This window comes from Anguilla anguilla, chromosome 4, assembly GCF_013347855.1.
Source record: "Anguilla anguilla isolate fAngAng1 chromosome 4, fAngAng1.pri, whole genome shotgun sequence".
NCBI lineage: Eukaryota > Metazoa > Chordata > Actinopteri > Anguilliformes > Anguillidae > Anguilla > Anguilla anguilla.
The window spans coordinates 8,601,324-8,620,562 of NC_049204.1; the positions used below are offsets into that span (position 1 = coordinate 8,601,324).

At 47.7% G+C, this 19,239-nt stretch overlaps 2 protein-coding genes across 5 annotated transcripts; one reads left to right on the plus strand and one right to left on the minus strand.

The window, feature by feature from the left end:
• Positions 1 to 107: 107 nt before the first annotated feature.
• On the plus strand, positions 108 to 6,765 carry fam162a (family with sequence similarity 162 member A). 2 transcript variants are annotated; one of them, XM_035413587.1, is made up of 5 exons: positions 108 to 269; positions 3,560 to 3,670; positions 4,490 to 4,598; positions 5,872 to 5,980; positions 6,234 to 6,765. In XM_035413587.1, exons 1-5 carry the CDS (start codon positions 215 to 217, stop codon positions 6,357 to 6,359), a joined length of 510 nt encoding a protein of 169 aa, XP_035269478.1. In that variant the 5' UTR covers positions 108 to 214; the 3' UTR covers positions 6,360 to 6,765. The 2 variants fall into 2 exon arrangements, with proteins under 2 accessions (XP_035269478.1, XP_035269479.1); XM_035413588.1 differs by lacking the exon at positions 3,560 to 3,670.
• A 530-nt stretch (positions 6,766 to 7,295) lies between these two features.
• LOC118226142 (basic helix-loop-helix domain-containing protein USF3) lies at positions 7,296 to 19,129 on the minus strand. Of its 3 annotated transcripts, none has more exons than XM_035415507.1 (8): positions 19,019 to 19,129; positions 17,034 to 17,129; positions 16,770 to 16,834; positions 15,679 to 15,707; positions 15,189 to 15,271; positions 14,962 to 15,058; positions 11,529 to 14,800; positions 7,296 to 10,903 (listed from the first exon to the last, which is right to left on the minus strand). In XM_035415507.1, exons 3-8 carry the CDS (start codon positions 16,814 to 16,816, stop codon positions 7,931 to 7,933), a joined length of 6,501 nt encoding a protein of 2,166 aa, XP_035271398.1. In that variant the 5' UTR covers positions 16,817 to 16,834; positions 17,034 to 17,129; positions 19,019 to 19,129; the 3' UTR covers positions 7,296 to 7,930. The 3 variants fall into 3 exon arrangements, with proteins under 3 accessions (XP_035271398.1, XP_035271396.1, XP_035271397.1); XM_035415505.1 differs by having other exon boundaries at positions 15,679 to 15,710; XM_035415506.1 differs by lacking the exon at positions 19,019 to 19,129 and adding an exon at positions 17,627 to 18,987 and having other exon boundaries at positions 15,679 to 15,710.
• Positions 19,130 to 19,239: the final 110 nt, after the last annotated feature.

The following is a 19,239-nucleotide window of genomic DNA, read 5'->3' on the forward strand; positions in this document are numbered from 1 at the left end:
GTTGATTCATGCAATTTGAGGTTGTTTTTCTTTTTGGGTAAGTATTCTGCAAATTCCCTCACGTCACACTCCAGATCAGTGGGTGGCGGTGATGCACCCTTTGCTGTTTCCTCCTTTAAACGAAACCGAAGAAGAAGAAGGAGGAGGAAAAAGATCTCCAGTATTGCTGAGAGAGTTTGTTCCGAAGAAATTACAGACAATACAGAAAACATCAATGATGATTCTCATGACGTTGAACAGAACCTACTCGTCTTTTGGTGCAGCCATTGGTTAGTAATGCACGGCTATTCTTGGTTGTTTTCATATTGGAAGAGGTGGTATTTCCAACATCTTGCTTAGTTATCAAGCTAACGCTAATGTCAATTACTTTGCTAGGACTGACGTCGCATTACTGTTTGTGTAGTACTCGGTAGCCAACGAGATCATAACAATGATGGCTACAACCTAATACAAACTCTTTTAGCCTGAAATATTTCAACCATGATAACAGAGATGGTTATAGGGTTATAGTTTACCAGTAGTTAACTATCCGGCTACGTGCTGCCTGCCATGCTCAGTCAGGCCGATGTTATGTCATTTCATCTTAGCTATAGGACGGGCATTTGGATGATTTTTATTACCCTGGGAGAATTTCGATAAAACATTAGAGTGCTCACTCCCGGCGGGGCGAATATTGCAATTTTTTGCTGTTTTGTTACTTTCCCCGTCTCGCAATTTTCTCAGTTTTTGGGGCTTTCGGAGACTTTTCGGCAGTTTTGGATGGGAACTGTCAACTTTAACGTAGACTATAGTGTGTCGCCTATAGGATAGACCTATAGCATTTTATGGTACAAACTTGTGTCTGGATGGGTTTGTAAGATTAAATATTTATTTAATAGGCCTCAATATTTCAAAATTTTATTTGTATTTGTTTACCCCCCCAGCCCCGGCCTTTCTGTAGTGTAAATCATTATATATTTCTTGGTATAAATGTATGTAACGAAGTGTTCTATGTATCTACAGTATTTATTTTACATCGGTCGATTTCTTGTGATCATAAATTTCAATATGTGCTGCAGTTTCTGAAACAATGGTTTTGGTCCAAAAGTCTTTGGAAAGTATTTATTAAAATATGCATATTTTATTACATAGTGCATATTTTTCTATCTGCTTTACATATGAAACGTAACGGTCATCACTCGAGTTTCAAAATACCATCGAGAACTTTTTATTTTGACTTCAAAAGTCTGATATCCCCCATTTAGTTAAATGGGACATCCAATGTTTGCCCTCAACATGCGCAGTACAGGTTTACTTCCGCGACTTCGCAAGAAGGCGTGCCATCAGTCTAGTTAAATATGCTATGTCATATGTCTATGATCGGAACTGACCGGTTTTCGCTCCTTAATACTTGATCGGTGACTGGCAGGTTTATTTTTATTTTGGCTGATCTGTATTCAGGTTTTATGGTGTAAGAAATGAGCAGAGTCCATGTGCAAGCTGCATTGGAATGCTGTTGTTATATCTTGTCCAAAATGTCAGCCGTCTGGAAACAATACAAAGTGTGTGAAGTGGACATTAAGGACTTTTTTTTATTTTTTTAAACCTTATTTTCGTAATAGTTTTCATCAATCCTATCTCTTCTGATAGTATTTTAAGTAAATGCTTCATTGTCAAGTTTTGGCTTTTTAGACTTTTTTTTTCTCCTGCCAGTAGCTTCACGACGGCGTCTGTCGGGCATATCAAGATAGGCTACAGGTTCAATGTACCTTCAAGCAAGTCGAGTTTATATAAACTTGTTATTGGGAAGTGAAAATGAATGTGAATCTTGAAATTTATTTGTCTAAATTAAAAATTATTTTGTCTGAACTTGACCATAAGCTACACTATGCTGAACGTACACATTTAATTTAGCTCTTTGTCTGTGTATTCTGGTTCAAATAAATATAGTCGCTAAGGGTTGCCCTCTCAGTGTCTTCGCACCAGACTACTTTAAAGCGTGGATCCAATAATGTGGCCATGTGGTATAGTTTTTTTTTTTTTCATAGATTGACAGACGCCTGTCAAGTGATTCCTTCAAGGCTTTGATTAGCTTTGCATTGTACTTGGAGGGCACACGAGTCAGATGATTACGAAGTCCTCTGATGCACGGGATGATGTAGCTGACGGTGACAATGTATGAACCTTGCGCACAATCTGTGGCAACTTCAAAGGAGGTGAAGATACCAACAACTTCACTGAGTATATTCCTCTCACGAACAGATAGTTTTGTTATTGATAGTTGGTCTAGCTTGGTTTCGTCAGCCTTGAGAACTGAATGTATCATTTTCGCTTGAGAGTTCCATCTTGTGACGGCAGCAGGTTGTAGGCGATCTTCCCCCTCCGAGACATCCTGAGCAAGAGTGGACTTGCAGCAATGACTGACAATGCTGGAAGCTTTTGCTGTTGGTTTTGTTTAGATAGCCAGCTGCTTTTTGGCTGCCTTTGATTGTGAGCTGCAGTGTGTGTGCGAAGCATCTCTCATGTTGAGGAAAGTTTTCAAGGTCAGTGGGACCGACAGGTTGTAGTCCTCCCTCCCCTCCGCTTCTTAATCACTATCCTCTTCTTCAGCAGGCCCACTGATTTCAAAGTAAGCAAAGGCAGCAACCACGTTGGTTGCATTGTCCGTCATCACAGTGTTTATTTTGTTTCTTATCTTGCAGTGGTCCAATAGCAGCCTCTGAAACGCTGTCATGAGAGCATCACACTGTGAAGATTCCAATTAATGAGGAAATGGCCTGTAAACGCCAAGATACCACTTCATTTGACGACTAGACCAAAGGTCCAGCGTCAGACAGTTATACTGTATGTAGCCGACTCTAAAAGAGACATTAGCTTATTCTCCATCTTGATTTTGGACATGCCCTTGCGAGTTGGCAAACATAGTTTGAGTCCATTCCCTCGCAGAACTCGAAGGAAGGATATTTTCACAAATTACTTCAGGATTTTTCTTTTGAATGACTGTAGAGAGGTAATGTTTCCTCGACTCTGTGCAAGTACTAATGTCGTTAGCAAATAGGGTTGACATTTGTGCGATTTTTGACGGGAATGTCCCATTTTCAAATTATTTTGGTTTGTCATTTTGAGGAGTGTAAAACAGATTGCACTTGCTTGCTAGTTTTCGTATTAAGCTAATTGGTAATTGAACAGCAGTTAAGCTGATGTATTTATGTGTTTGATTCCTGAGAGGAATAGCTGGTGTTGTGTTGTCTTTGAAGTTTTATGCCAGTGATCATAAGTAACCCTGTAAAATTTACCCTTGGTCTCTGGATAGCTCTGGAGATGGCTAACTAATTCCCTCAATGCAGCTAGCTATTTCCCTAGAAGCAGGACTATACTTTTGCTGCCAAAAACTTTAATAACACACCTCAAGTAAATTACGGTTTGCTTTATGATGTTTTCATTTCCTAAGCCATTTCATTCTTTGTCTCACTACCTAAAAAGTAGATTATGATTGATGAAATGTAATTTAAAAAAAAAATCCTTTCTCTTTCCATTACTGAGACCAGTGTTAAAATCTGTGATGCGCTCTCCTCCATAGCGCACTGGGGCAGGCAGGTGTTGGACAGTGGCAGCCAACGTAGAATGTGTAGCAAGCCGCAAGAGAGCAGCTCCGCACCACATGCAAATAATCCAGCTCCAGCGGCCCCTGGTAGGTACGACCCTGACTGTCCGGCGGGATAGAGAACAGGCAAAACTGACCTGATTCAATAGATGAGCTCAAGGCCTCCCTAGTGGCACACTCTTCTAAATACAACTACACCCCTTACAGTCCAGGTTCAGTACGTCCAATGCGGACTGTGCACAGCTGCACTCCGGCAATAAGGGTTCTGAGTCAGCACAGTGTTCCTTGTTGACCTTGTGGAGGTGTGTCACAGCCAAAGATGCAGGTACTCAGACATTATGTCAACAGAGTTAGATTTATTACTTTGAGTTAGGTGGGAAAAGGGAACTATATTTACGGTGCATAAAAGTGAAAAATGAAATGAAGAAAAGCAAAAACAAAAGACTTTGCCACAAAAATGAGTACTACTGCTGTTTTTTAAAACTGGTCTGCTTACTGCATCCAGTCAGTAGTGTACAAGAGAGAAATCCATTCTGGATCAGTTTCCCTAAGAAAGGAGGTTGAGGGAGTCACCGTTGGACTGGGGTTCTTCCACTGTGCTTCACACTCGGAACCTTTGAACTGGAGAAAAGAATCTAAATTTAGAATCCAGGTGACTGAAGTTGAAGGTGACATTGATTCAGGGAGGTCCCAGGCCCCACATCCTGCCAGAGTTGAGCCATCAAATAAATCAAATCAAAATGTTGAAACTGGTTCCTGGTGTCTTATTATAAAGCCAGTGGCCATATTTGTATATTGCCGTAACTGTGTAAATTGATAAATTGGAGATGTATATACTTTGTGTTTTCATTTAATTTTTACATCATGCTTCTCTGCCCCTTTCTCATACTTACATACACATTTCAGCTCGCCCAGGTTTCAGGGTGCCTGGCTACAGTCCCTCTGACTTTGATAAAAAAATTCTTGTCTGGTCTGGCCGCTTCAAGACCAAGGAACAGATCCCAGAACTGATCTCGTAAGTGAGCGCTTCCTGTTTATGCCCTGCCCTGCCCTGCCCTGGCCTGCATACACTTGTGACCATTATCCTTTCCTTCACTGGAGGAGCTATGGCATGACATCATTCAGAGCAGTTCTTTTTGTGCAGAGCAGGTAGCAGTAACCCTTTTTCCACTATCCTCAGTTTTTTACTGATTAAATTATATTACAGGTTTATGATATTATGGTACAGGTTTATGTAATAGATAATCCCTCGTGCAACCCCTTTTCTTGTTCACAAGACTTGTCCGTATAAGAAAATGTCAAGCTGAGGTCTGGATATAATATGGATCAGTTGGTAAGCCCCATTGTATGACAGAGAATCATTTTCACTTACTTAAAAAAAAAAAATGTGTTCACTTGAACATCTCCGAAATCAAAAGTTTCAGTTCAGGTATATCATCTTACATTACAAGAATAGGCTATATGAAGTAACTACATCACAGAGCCATACCATTACTTTATATAGAAATATCAGCAGGAGTACCTGGTGGAAATATGCTCAGAGAACTGAAATGGTCAAATAAAACCGCTTTCTAAATAAAACGGTTTTCTTTTATTTTGATTACCTTGCAACCAATTAAAACAAGAAACTACATACTGTAATGTACCACAATAATATATTATAAAGTAAAAATAAATGAACATTGTAAGGGCTGCAACAACTAATCGATGATGTTGTCAAAAAAATAAAAAATGATGTACTTTTTTAAAGTTTTGTATGGCTGTGTTTCAAACATAGTGTTAGAGTGTAATAGATGGAATCACGCCAGTCTATAATAATAATAATAATAATAATAATAATAATAATCGGAACAAACATAATGGGGTTCCCACACCTGTGGTGCTTGGGCCCCTAGTAAAATCCATTGTTGAAAATGGATACCTTGAAAGGAAAAAAATAACACCACAGTGTACATTATCAGTACACTGCAACCCTACTGGGTTCTGCCTTTCTGGCTGTTACTGTCACCTGGAACTCAGTATGGAGTGAAAATCCCACACACAGAAGAGCCAATCACGACACTCGTCTCATGGCAGCTCCCAGCCACAGACTGCTGGTTGCAACAACCTCTTATCTGTGTGAGACCTTATGTACGAGCTGATCTGAGAGAAGTTGACAGATGTGTGTGTGAGAAGCTGTGTATATCCTGGCATGTGTGTGAATGGGTGTATGTGCACGCAAGATGTGTGTGTGCGTGTGTGTGTGTGTGTGTGTGTGTGATGTCAGCACTAACGGGTGTGTGTTGCAGGTTTGAGATGATAGACGCAGCGAGGAACAAGATTCGTGTGAGGGCCTGTTACGCCATGATACTCTTGACCGTGGCGTCCTGCATGGGCATGGTTTACATGGGGAAAAAGGTGGGTTGCATGTATGTTATACTAATACCTGGGTTGTGTGTGTGTGTGTGCTCTTAATTTCCCCCCCAGAGAGCACCAAGATTGATGCATTTAACTGATAAAATTTTCATTTTTTGAAGAACTACAACGTAGAATCAGTTTCCATAGAAATCTGTGTATATTCTCCAGGCTGTATGATAGTGTGAGTCTGTGTGTGTGTGTTTTTTTTCAGGCTGTATGATAGCCTGAGTCTGTCTGTGTGTGTTTTTTTCAGGCCGTAGGGAGAAATGAGTCTCTCACCAGGTGGAACATGGAAAAGAAAGCCAGGTGGAGGGAGGAGGCGCAGAGAGCAAGGGAGGAAAGCGCCTCCATCGCCGTGGCCGCTGAGAAGGCTCAGTGAGGACCACGCTCTGCTCCGCCCACCAAAAAGGGACCGGCAGCATTTACAGACCACAGAGAAATACATGAATGGGCAGTAGTCAATCAGCTGATAGAAATTGTGTGTTATTTTTATAATGTTGCTGTGATTCTAGTGACCAGGAGATATTTTATTTGTGTTGCCAAATGAATGTATGCAGCGTGTCCCCGCCCCACACTACTCAATTAATAAATTACACATTCATGCATTTATGTACTGTGGAACTCCTGAGGTATGAACACATTGGGCATCAAAGCCTTTTCAAACTCATAAGTGTTGATAAATAAAATTTAAGGATTTAAAAGTTTAAGAATATATGATCTGTTGTATTACTGTAGCTTTATTTTTTTAAATAAAGGGTACTCTTATGTTCTAGCTATAAACCTTATTTAAGAAAAAAAAAAAAAAACTAAAATAATCTTAATCTCATTTAAACATTTTTTCAAACTCTTTTTTCCCCCCTCTGTCAGCTTTCCAAAAGATGCATCTCTTTCAGTGACCTATGGTCTTTGGCTTTGTAAAAAAACACATAATGTAATAACTTGTGATAATGTAATAAAAATGGGTAATGTATAAATTTGCCTGGTAGTGTAATCAGCTTGTTCAACAAATTATGGAAACTTCTTTTCTGGAAAAATGTAACATATTGCGTTGGCTTCCGGCAAGCCCACTCTTGATATCTTTCATTTTTCTTATTATCTGCACTTTCCGCAAAATCTTTCTAGCTCTTACTAGTCCTAACTTTTTACACCAAAATGACCGGCTAGTTCCAGACATTGTTGCTTGTATTCAGATTTTTGAAATATTCATCTTTTTTTGTGGTCACTCCATAGAGGTCACTACTATCAGACTTTCAGTGCTCCTGTAACCAAACTATGAGTGGAAACAACAAGCTCAGTTTTTTTATTAGTAGATGATAACATGACAACTATGCAAAATAGTTTTTAAGTGCCACCATTGTCATGTTGGTTGTCCATTTAATTACAGTCCATACAATTCATTTTAAATCAGAAAAACCTTTAATAATCAGCTTTTTACACATTTACAATTATCTACATATGATGATGACAATTCTTATAAATAAGAAATATTTACTTCCAACAGAAAAAGTATTTAAAATTCACCCTGATAGCATTATCGTTCAGCTAAAATAGTCTGTTTTGTGCTTTTGTCCCTATCCTCGGGGAGTCAAGCAGTTGTCCTCTTTGAGAAGTCAAAAAGCGGTACATATCAGAACAAACCCAGGCCCATCTCCAGATCAGACACCAACGGAGAGCGATTCTCAGCTGTGCAGAGACCAATAAATACATGAATAACAGCAACAAAAAGATCACATGCCACCACTAAAGAGGTCAGAAGTGCAGACGACGCCATGTTATGACCTAAGGTTACCATGGTATCAGATACCGGGTTATCACCTGTGTTTTATGGTCAATGAGGCACTGCTGAGCAGTTGACGTGTCCCAAAACTCCTTCTCTTGAGACCGAATAATCGGTGAAGACACAGCGCCTCACAGCTGTGGCAGGGGCACAGTGTGGGAGTCAGGGAGCGGTCAGACGGCAGAACTCCCATCGTGCCCCAGTATGTGGCTGATATTGTGGGCAGGGCGGTTGGTCTGCTTGCCGGAGTCGGCGGAGGAAGTGTTGGCGAGCGACAGCAGCGGGGACATAGGCATGGCCGTGCCGTCGGGGGGCATGGCCGTGGCGATCTCAGGGAAGAGCGAGGTCAGGTTGAAGTTGGACAGGTGAGGGGTGATGCCGGAGGAATTGGCGATGGGCATGGGGGGCATGTCGGGGAGCAGGGGGAAGCTGGCCTGCGCGAAGCCCACGGGCCGCGGCGGGGACAGGATGGAGCCGAAGCGGTTGTTGAGGGGCGCGCCGCTGCTCTTGTCCGCGCCGGGGCTGGTGAACATCTGGTTGGAGAAGTACTGCAGGGGAATGTCGCTTGGCAGGCTGGGGTGGGCCGCCGGGGAGTAGGAGGGGTAGAAGGAGGGCAGGGTGTTCTGGGGCTCCACGGGCAGGATGGCGGGCGTGCGGGGGGCGCTGGGCTGCGTGACCGGCGGGATGAAGGAGGGGCTGGCGTTGATGGGCGGGGGGTTCATCCCTCCCTCGGGGATGAAGGAGAAGCCGAAGTTCTGCCCCAGGTGCTGATCGGACACCAGGTTGTCCCCGCTCACCTGGGCACCGTCAGCCATGAAGCGCACGATGCTGCCCCGCTTGGCCTCCCCGCCCGCCTGCTGACGTTCCAGCAGCATGCCACCACCCGCGGGCAAGGGCAGGTGCCCGTCGGGCTCGAAGGGGTTCCCCGAACGCAGCGCTCCAGACCTCCCTCGGTCCCCGGGGCGCATTTTGCCACCCTGGACATCCTGCGCAGGATGGCGTCCGCGCTGACCGACAGAGTTGGCGGGGCGCGCAGGGGCACGCCCCGGTTCGGAGCTGCTCTGGGCCGTGGAGGGGTGCGGGGGCAGTCCTCCTCGTACTCCGGGTCCCTGCATGTTGGTACTGACCTGCGGGTTGAGGTGTCCTTTGTTCCCCTCGCTCATGTGCATGTTGGGGGTTTTCTGGGCGGGCGGCACACTGGGACTGCCCGCCTTGGCCTGCAGGTCCGCGCTCGACCCGCCCGACCCACAGCTGTACTCCATGCTGACTGGGGGGCAGCACTGCGCCACGCTTTGGTGGCCCAACTGCTCAGGCAAGTGGGGCACCAGGAGACTCTGCATGAAACTCTGGTGGCAGCTCTCCTGCTCCCGGTGCCCCGCTCCCATGGGCACGCCCTGTGCCCCGGGGAACACCCCCCGTGGCTGCCGCTCCACCCCCGAGCCCAGCCCCATCCTGATACCCTGCGCCTGCAGGCCCCTGTGGGACGGGGGAGCGGGCTTGTGGCCCATGTCGCTCCCGCGGGACACCTGCACCTCGAAGCCGCCGAGCTGGTGCTGCCCCGCGGGGCCGCCGCGCGAGACGTTCTGGGGCCCCGAGTGGCCCTGGGCGTTGTGGCCCACGATGCCCTTCCCCCTGGAAGCGTCCAGGTAGGTGTGCAGGTCGGCCTGGTCCTGCGACGCGCGCGCCGCCTGCAGGGGCAGCCCCATGCGCTGGTCCACGCTGGAGGTGGACTTCCCGATGAGCGCCTCGGCCGAGTAGCTGGAGATGCGGTGGCGCTCCTGCCGGGACGGGGTGCACGTGATGTCGGAGGGGCGCGACACGGCGCCCCCCGGCTGCGAGGTCAGCTGCTCCAGGGTGCGGGAGCTCATGAGCCGCTGCAGGGCGCCGTGGTTCTGGCCCGCCTGCCGCTCCTGGCCCAGGTGGCTGCCGTGGAGACCGCGGCTCGCCGCCGGCTGAGCCTCGCAGCCCTTCTCTTGGGGACGAGTGCCGAACTGCTGCTGCTGGATGTGCTGGATGTGCTGGTGCCGCGAGTGGGAACTCTGCTGCTGATGTTGCTGTTGCTGCTGCTGTTGCTGTTGCTGCTGCTGTTGCTGTTGTTGCTGTTGCTGTTGCTGCTGCTGCTGCTGTTGCTGCTGCTCTCTGCTCTTGTCCACGTGATGCGCTTTCTGTGGCAGACCCATAGGGGCCCCCGGTTGGCCCCTCTGCACCAAGCCCCTTTTCTTCTGACTGTGCTGATCCTGCTGCAGTGTCCTTTGATGGATGCCGTGGAGCTGTTGTCCTGGGTCCGGCTGTGTCAGGTGATGTTGCAGCTGGTAAAGGTGATGTCTCTGGCCCTGTTGTTGCTGCTGCTGTTGCTGCTGCTGCTGCTGCTGCTGCTGCTTCAGGTAGGGATTACCCATGGGCAGGTGGTGCCCAGGTGGGTGGGGGATGTGCTGGGAGTGACTCTGCTCATGGGAGGGCCCTTGAGGGGCACAGTGGCCCTCTACCGCTTTCAGCACAGAGCTCGTGTAGCTGTTGCCAGGGAAGAGGCCCCCGAGTCCATCGGAAGGATAGCCCCGCCCACCGGACATGGAGGAGCTGCTGCTACTGGAACTGACCATCATCTGGGTGTGGTCAGGCGGCGCAGCTTTCATGTCCATCTGAGTCATGTTGGGGGCGGAGCAGGTCTTGGGGCGCTTGCCGCTAGGGAGTAGGGTGTCCTCGGGGGCAGGGCGCTTGGACATGTCCTTCAGGTGGTGCTCTGCCCCATGCGACCTCAAAAGAGCGCTCTTGAGCGGCGTGTACTCCGGACACGGCGGGAGCAGGGGGGCCGGGGACTGCACCACGGGCACGGCGGTCGCTATGGGCGACGGGACGGAGCCCTGCTGCTGGGCGTGACCGGGGGAGCAGGCGTAGGGCTGCTGCCCGGAGCTGAGCGGCCTGATCAGATTATTAACGCTGAGACTGCCCACAGCGGTGGACTGCAGCTGCGCGGACTGCGACTGCGTGGGCTGCGTCTGCGCCTGGGAGGGCTGCGACTGCGTGCCCTGCGAATGGGGAGGCTGAGACTGAGAGTGCGGTGCCGAGCTGTAGGACAGGGACAGAGGGTTCCTGGATCCAACCGGCCCACTTGTGGTACCCACCACAGGCTGAACTCGGAGAGACACCTGCAGTAGGGACAGCAAAATTAAGTTTTTTAATTTCATTTATTTTTTTTAAACCCATAATTTGTATGACTACAATGCCCACAATTATTGATCCCCATGCTGAAGTCAATAATCAATGTAAATCATCTTCATCGAACATCTGCAGTGAATTAATTTTGTGTGATTATATCAGGAAATTCTGCCTGACAGCCCAGTTGATCTCATGATCCTGATTATATCTGATTTATCAAGTCACGCTGAATTACTTGACCAGAATGTGAGATTTAAGAACCAAGCCAATTTTGAGAAAATAAATTTGAATGCACAAGGTAGCAGATGCTGAGGCAGTAAAAAAAAAACTGAACATGTCCCTGAATATATGCATCTCGATATGTCAGTTGTCTGTATTCCTTAGTGCAACTGATTTAAAAGGCAGAGTTTATAACAGTAAGAATGGTAAAAATCCCTTTCTTGTTATACACTATTCTGTGTTTTGGTACATCAGCATCCTGTTCTTATTGAAAGAATGCTGGTGAAATGTTAATTCTAAAATAATTAAAATAATTCACATGGTATTAAGCCTTCACTTAAGGCTCCCTTCATAGTTACACAGATTCATTGAATCAATATTTCTGGTTGCACCTACCGGAAGGCTGGATCCCGTCAGAACATCGGTGTGCTTTGCCTGTGATCCAGAGGCCCTGTCCTTGCGATGGGAGCTCTGTGGAAGTTTGGGGACCTCCCAGCCAGCAGGAGCAGGGGTGTGCGAGCTGCAGCTGCTTCCCTTGCTCGTCCCTGGGCCATCCTGCTCGAAGAAGGCCCTCGCGGCCAGGGCAAGGATCTCGGTCTGCTCTGAAGTGAAGGTGAAGGTCCCAAAGGCAGAAGACGAAGTGCTGACCACGTGGCCCACGGGGAGCATGGAGGCGATGGAGAACCCGCGACTACCTCCGCAGGCGTTGGCGCCCAGGGGCTGTCCCAGTGCATCCTGGTCCAGCACACACGCCTGCTGCAGCGAGGGATCCTTCCTGGGAAGGGCGTGTCCTCCCATGTCCGCCTCCCTGAGATCCCTCTCCATGCTCAACTTGGTGGTTTTGGTCTCCATAAGGGTGGAGTCAGGTGCAGTGGTGGAAAGGACAGGACCATGCTGGCGAGATGGGGGCCTTGTGCACTCTGACATGTGGGAGAGGGGGGCTGACACTGAGGGCGAGGCCGAGACAAAGGTGGAAGGCGCTGGGGTGGGGGGCAGGGAGACAGACAGGGAATCCTGGAGGTCTGCTGGCCGACTGGACTCGGTTGTGACAAAAACAACTTGCGGAGAAGCCGTTATCCTGTGGCCTGTGGTACCAACACTGTTAGCTGTGGTACTGACACCACTTGCTCTGACTTCAGGCGCTGTGAAACTGACACTAGTGGCTGTGGGTCTAGTCTCTGTTGAACTGACAATATTGGCTGTGGGGACGGACTCTGTGGATCTGACAATAATGGCCGAGGAACCACTATTACTTACTCTAGGTCCAACTACTGTGGAACTGCCACTAGCTACAACGGACCTGACACTACTAACTGTCGATCCAGGCACCGTGGAACCGATATGAGTGGCTGTAGGTGCAGTGACTGTGGAACTGACAGTAGTGGCTTTTGGTCCATTCACTGTGGAAGTAACACTAGTGGTTGTGGGTCCAGTCACTGTGGAGGTGTCAACAGTGGCTGTGGGTACAGTCATTTTGGACGTGGCACTAGTAGCTATAGAGCTAACACTACTTACTATGGAACTGCCACTACATGTTTTGGGTCCAATCACTGTGGAACAGACGCTGCTCACTGTGGGCCCAGTCACCGATGAACTGGCTGTAACGTCTGTGGCAGTGTGGGAGGGTTCTATGGCCTTGGAGGCTAGACAGGACAGCTTTGATGCTGCAGCCAGTTCTGTAGGAGGGAACATGGAAATTTCCCCAGTCTTTGTTGAAATGGCAGGCGCCTGTTTCCCAGCGGACTTAGCGGGCTGAAGGGCGGGGCCTCCCAGTTTAGATATCGTTTTCTGGGCTGTGCTGACCTTGGTGCCAGCGCGCTTGGTTCTGGGCGAGGCACAGGCCTTCCTGGGAAGGACCGTTGCGGCGCCACCCGCTGGTGCTAAAGCCAAAGGGGCCGATCTGGTCGGCCCAGCCGGGGAGCTGCAGTTCACGGTTTCCGGGGCAACGGGCACGGCAGGCGGTGCAGGCGCAGGGGGCGGGGCCTGGCTCTGGCCAGGGACGTGCGAGATACTCTGATTGAGATTAGCCAGAGCTCCCAGGGAGTGCAGGGTGATGTTGACGTTGGGATCCTCCCTGGTCGTGGGCTGGACGATCTGCAGCGGGGTCTGAGCTGCTGCCCCTGCCCCGCCGTGAGGCTTCACAGCCTGCAAGGAAAACACCTGCCCACTCACTGTGAACGTCTGGGACGTCTGCGCAGACGTCAGCGGCCGGGGGAGGATGTGCACCAGCTGCTTCCCCCCCACGGTCTGTACGCCGCTGCCACCGCCAGCTACCACACTGTAAGTGCTAGTCTGGTCAGCTGGAGAGACCGCAGCCGGTCCCGCGTTGCCCTGGGAGGTCGGTGGAACAGGGTTCTGATTGGGTGCTTGAATGATGACAATATGCTGACACGGGTTCTGACTGGGCAGGCTGCTCCCGGCCACAGCCGTTGGTTGGCAAGGATTGACCGGCTGCAGGATGAACACGTTCGGTTTGTTGGGGGTCTGGGGGACGGCAGGGGCTGGGGCGCTCTTCACCTGCAGCACCTGCAGCACAGGAAAAACGGCAGACTGGGACTGCGGTGGAGGGGGGGATCGGGGCAGGGGTACGGGTGGGGCCAGGGGTTGCGCCTGGACTTGGGGAGGAGAAAAGGCAGACTGGGACAGTGATGAAGGGGGCGCTTGGGGCAAGGGTATAGGTGGTGCCTGGACTTGGGGAGAAGCAAGAACAGGCTGAATTGAAGACTTAGCTACAGGGGAGCATAGAGATGTCCCCTGCAGTCCACTATAAGACACTGCGGAGCTTCTGATACTGAGGGCAGGGGCAGGGGCAAGGGCAGGCGCGGGGGTGAGAGCAGGTGTTTGGGTGGGGGCTGGGTGACAGACGGGCTGGGAGTTCCCGTCCAGTTGCAGTGTGGTCCAGGTGGTCTGAGTGCTCCCTGCCGTACTGATGTGGAAGGCCAGAGGGGCAACGGTTGGTGAGGGTGCGCTCGAGCTCGGTACGTAGCTCACAGATCTGTTCACGCCACTGGGGGGATTAGGGGCACCCGCCGTAGCAGCCTGTGTAAGGGCCGGGGGGAGGGAGGCTGGCTGGCCGGGTATGGCCGCAGGACTTGGTGTGGGGGTGGACACAGGGGGCTGAACGGCGCTGCTGTTTGCAGGGAGGGGGCACGGACCCTGAATGGCGATGTAGGACAGGGAAGGGGCCAGCGTTGTGACTGGATGCGCCTTGGCTGGCTGCTGCTGCTCCACCAGCCTGACACTAGGCATGCACACTGGGGGGACAAGGCTGGCCCCCAGCAGGACCTGTGGGGCCGAAGACGCTGGCGAGTCCCGTAGCACGGACCCGTTGGGGCACAATTTCGGCCCGACGCCCGCCGTGACGTCACAGCGGGACTGGATCACCAGGGCCTCCGCCGGCTGCTTCCTCACATCCAGGGTGGGGCTGTGCGTGGACTGGTCCTCCGCGGCCGGGCACACCACGTTCCCGTTGGAGTAGACGATGATGCCGTCGGGCACCAGGTGGGTGGGCGTGACTTTGGCCACCTTGGCGCAGCGCAGCTTGCCCTTCCAGTGCACGGTGGGGTCGTTGAGGAAGCTGATGCCGTTGGCCTTCAGCAGCTCCATGTAGTGAGCGCTCTCCTTACGCAGCTCCTCCAGCTGCCGCCGCAAACAGCAAATCTCCTCCGCTGCAACAGACGCACACACACACACACACACACGCTCACAATGCCATACACATACACAGTCTCCATAGCGAGGCAGATAGAGCAAGGCAAAATGGGTTGGGGTGGGAGGCACAGAATAAGGGGTACAGAGGGAGGACTGAAAGATACAGAAAGTGCTGTACCTTGTACTCGGTCTCCTCCATTGAGCAGGAGAATATCATTCTGCTGCTTGAGCTGTATGATGTAGCGAAGGGCCTGGTCCAGAATCATGTTTTTACTCTGCAAATGGAGCACGGAACACAACTATCAATAAAAATAAAAAAACGCAACATTCTCATGCACATTACACACCAGAACCAAAACACGACACCTTCTATAGCAGTGAATCTGTGCGAGGTGTGCACGTTACCTGCTTCAAGGCTGGCGAGCAAGGCAGCAGTTCTCCAATGCGATTGATTCCAGCGTTAATTTTCGTCTTCCGATGCCTCTCAACTACACAAGTGAGGGAGAGATCATGAGCGCTAACACAGACCTCTGCTACCAGTACCTCATTGGTTCATAAGCTCCACTGCCGCAAGCGCACGGAATCCTGCACCTGTCTGTGAAATCAGCATCTCTCAATGCAAATAATGTTCCACAATTCAAAGACGTTGTGGAAGATCTCTTCACACTTCCTATAAGACAGGTGCAAATCTGGGTAGTCTAGTCCAAAGCGGTGCGTGCTAGCCAGCGATACAGCTTCAATGATTTACTGAAATCCTACTAACCCATGTAATTTTATACTATACAAGTGGAAACGTGACGGCCCACTTTTTCTGGGGCCCTGGTTCCAGAAATAAATGATCATTTCAGGTAAGAACTGAACACCTGCACCAAGAAAAGAGCTTCAGAAATCTCACCTGCATTGTGACTTTCCTTGTTCTTCTTCCTGCTGGCACAAGTAAGACAAACCACTCAATGAGTGAGGACATATCCATTGCACAGACATACTGAGAAATCAAAAAAAGAAAACAGACTCTAGAACATGGTCTCACATACACAACCAACAACTAAAAACTATGTACCAAAATAAAAATTTTGTTCCTGAACACAGGCAGGTTTACAGCTTTATTGCTTATAGTGGTAATTACATTGGTTTAGGAATGAAGAACTTTTTATCAGAGTAACATAGAAGAAGCTGTTCATAGGAGTTTATAGGAAGTTATGCATCCTCAGCTGGCCAGTCTCTTGGGATGTACCAAAACAATCTCACCCAAGGGGTTTTTTCCCTATTGTGCATGACATCGTTTGCAAGTTGTTTTCAATAGGCCACCACTGACAGACTGTCTGACAAAGAGAAGAGTTTATTTGGGAAATTGAAAGTGGCATTTTTAAATTGTGGTTAAATCAGATTTTTACATCGTGCAGGTCGGGACGACAGGTCGCTACAGGGTAAAGGGAAGCATTGTGGGAAATGAAGTTTTAGACCATCTCACTGATCTAAAAATACAAAACAGGGCATTTTAATAATTTAAATTCCCTCATATTCAGCATGTAGCAATATATTTACACCTAAAAATGTCATCAAGTATTTTGAAGGAATTAAGAAAACGGCATTAATTTCTCCCATAAGCAGTCTAGGTTTTTTGATCCAGAACTCCCAAAATTGTAACAAAATCGATGGAGTGTAGCACAGTGGGTAAGGAACTGGGCTTGTAACCGAAAGGTCGTAGGTTCGATTCCCGGGTAAGGACACTGCCGTTGTACCCTTGAGCAAGGTACTTAACCGGAATTGCTTCAGTATATATCCAGCTGTATAAATGGATACAATGTAAAATGCTATGTAAAAAAAATGTTGTGTAAGTCGCTCTGGATAAGAGCGTCTGCTAAATGCCTGTAATGTAATGTAATGTAATGAAGGGAATGACATTTTCCCATCCCCCATCAGAATATGCAGACAACCTGTGACAGTCAGAAAGGCTGATTGCTGTAGATGAGAAACACAACTCACCGCTGAGGTTTGTGGGCGGGGGTCTGCTTCTTTGTTATCTCTGGCATTCTGATATGTGCACTCGTCTGTAACAGAATCCACATACACACATGTATCAAAGATAAGTCAGATTGGTCTGAAACACAGACACAAACATGGGAGATCAACACAGCTAGTGCTCTCTCTCTCTCTCTCTCTGTCTCTCTCTCTCCCCCCCCCACCCCCCCAAACACACACACACACACGTAGATGTGAGATGGGTAGCTGGATATATGAACAGCTTACCTCTCAGCTCCAGGTGAGTCCAGTGCATATGGAGCCTGGTGACGCACACTGTCACCATGCCCACTGGGCAGGTCTTTGGGCCCCACCCCTTTCAACCTACACCATAATCAAGGCCATGAAAAGAGGAACACACAACACCAGGATATCACAGGACACCAAACACCTCAAAAACAGAGAAGAAATTCTTAAAATCTCAAGATTGCAGAAATTCACAAAATCACAATATCACATGCCATATTACAGAGCCCATCAACAAACCGATAACATAAACAGACAGCCTTATCCTTATAATCTGAAGTAATAACAAGTAAATAAACACATTATGCAAATGGATTTTAAAGAAATTCCCCCTTTTATGGTGAACAAAAAAACATACTGGTATTTAAAATAAAGTCAGTGTTGTTATATAATCTTCTCAATACTCAAAGGGGCAGTTCACCCAAAAATTAAATGAAGGTATGTTTCCAACTACCTATACATCTAGATAGTTTTGCTGAAATTTAACATGTTTTCTATCTCTGCTCCAGCGCACCGATACACGGACCTCACAATGTACATTCTAAAAAGTCAAATATAAAGCCATAGTTACTCACAATCATCCACAGAGCTGCATGCTTTCGTCGTTGACAGTGTGCCACAGAATACTGGCTTTGGTTAAGGCTATGATTAGATATAGAGTTGGTGTAGTTAATATCAAGTCGTTTTCTATGAAACCCAGCAAAAACTAGGCTCCGTGGATGTTTGTGAGTAACTACGGCTTTATATTTGAAAAGAGACGTTGTCGAGTTTTTTCCTGAGTGTACATCACTTTTGTCCATTTGAAGCTACAATAACCGCTATATTATCTCACGGTATGTCAGTTTATGGCTGCTTGTTGCCATTCACGTCATACGGGACGCATTTGTAACGCGGGTAACATAGCTGGACAGCATATTGATACCACAGCATCGTAACAGACAGCTATTACAGACAGTCTAGCTATTCGAGAACAATTAGGTAGACTATGTAGAGAGCTAACTAGTTATCCATCACAAATTCGACATCACCACACGTTGATACACGAAACATTAGCTATTTTGAGAACAATAATCATTTAATATTAATCTAAATCTAATAATGTATGCGTATAATCCACTGCCTCTTTATGTCCATGCAGAAAGGCGATAAAATAAAATAATATTAAAATAACGTTAAACCACTCACTTCAGGAGATACTTCTATTAATTAACTTACTCCACAGCTAGCAAGATATTACTTTTGCGCTTAATGCTCGTTTCTGGCAGTTTGTTCGACAAACGAAATTCTAAATGTATCCAAAATACTGAGCAAGGTAACGTTAAATAGTTGACATTAGACTAGACGTGAATTAATACTCATAGTCAAGTAACTTGCTGCTTAACGTTATTATTTGGCATGCATGTAAACAATTGCTGTGTTCCTTGGCTGCAGAATTCAGACACAACATTGTTCAAATTCTCTCGTTAGTTATATATTACACCGGAATATCGGACTAAATCTATTTAACGATTGTATCTATTCATAATATTATAGGCATCAAGCTAACCTTAGCTCAATTCAATTAAATCATGAAAGCACATAGCTAGCTACACAAACAGCACATCTCTGTTTTGATATTAGCTAGCTAGGAAGCTAAAGTACGTTAAGTTCTGAAGCTGACATAAACGATTCGCAGGTACTTTAACTGCCCAATACAATATAAACTTCACTACCTAGAAACAAAAACCAACATGAAAACCACATAATTAAAATATGAGTTCACAGCATGACTATTTTTACTTCCACTCACAGCTAGCTATTTAGCGAACTACCGTTACCTGCAGATCAGGCTAACTAGCGAGCAACCACCATAGAAACTAGTTAGCTAGTAAACAAAAGAGCGCCTCAGTACTTCCAGAAACAGTACAGGGGCTCAAAACCTTATTTATGTGCATCACTGCAATAATATGCATATTTATTGTACTAACCTGTAGCGTCACCATTTTTGTGACCACGTCCCTGTCAAAACTTCGGCTTTCCTAGGAAAGCAATTCCTGTATCAACCTAACCCCAAATAGTGAAGGCAGGGGATAGGGCCAGGGCAAGCGTAAAATGTCCAATCCCAGTCAAGCAACGCAAAGTGGCATCCAATGAAATGACAAAAGGGAGGGAATTGTAAAAGTTCATTGACAGGCACCCATAGAGCGTG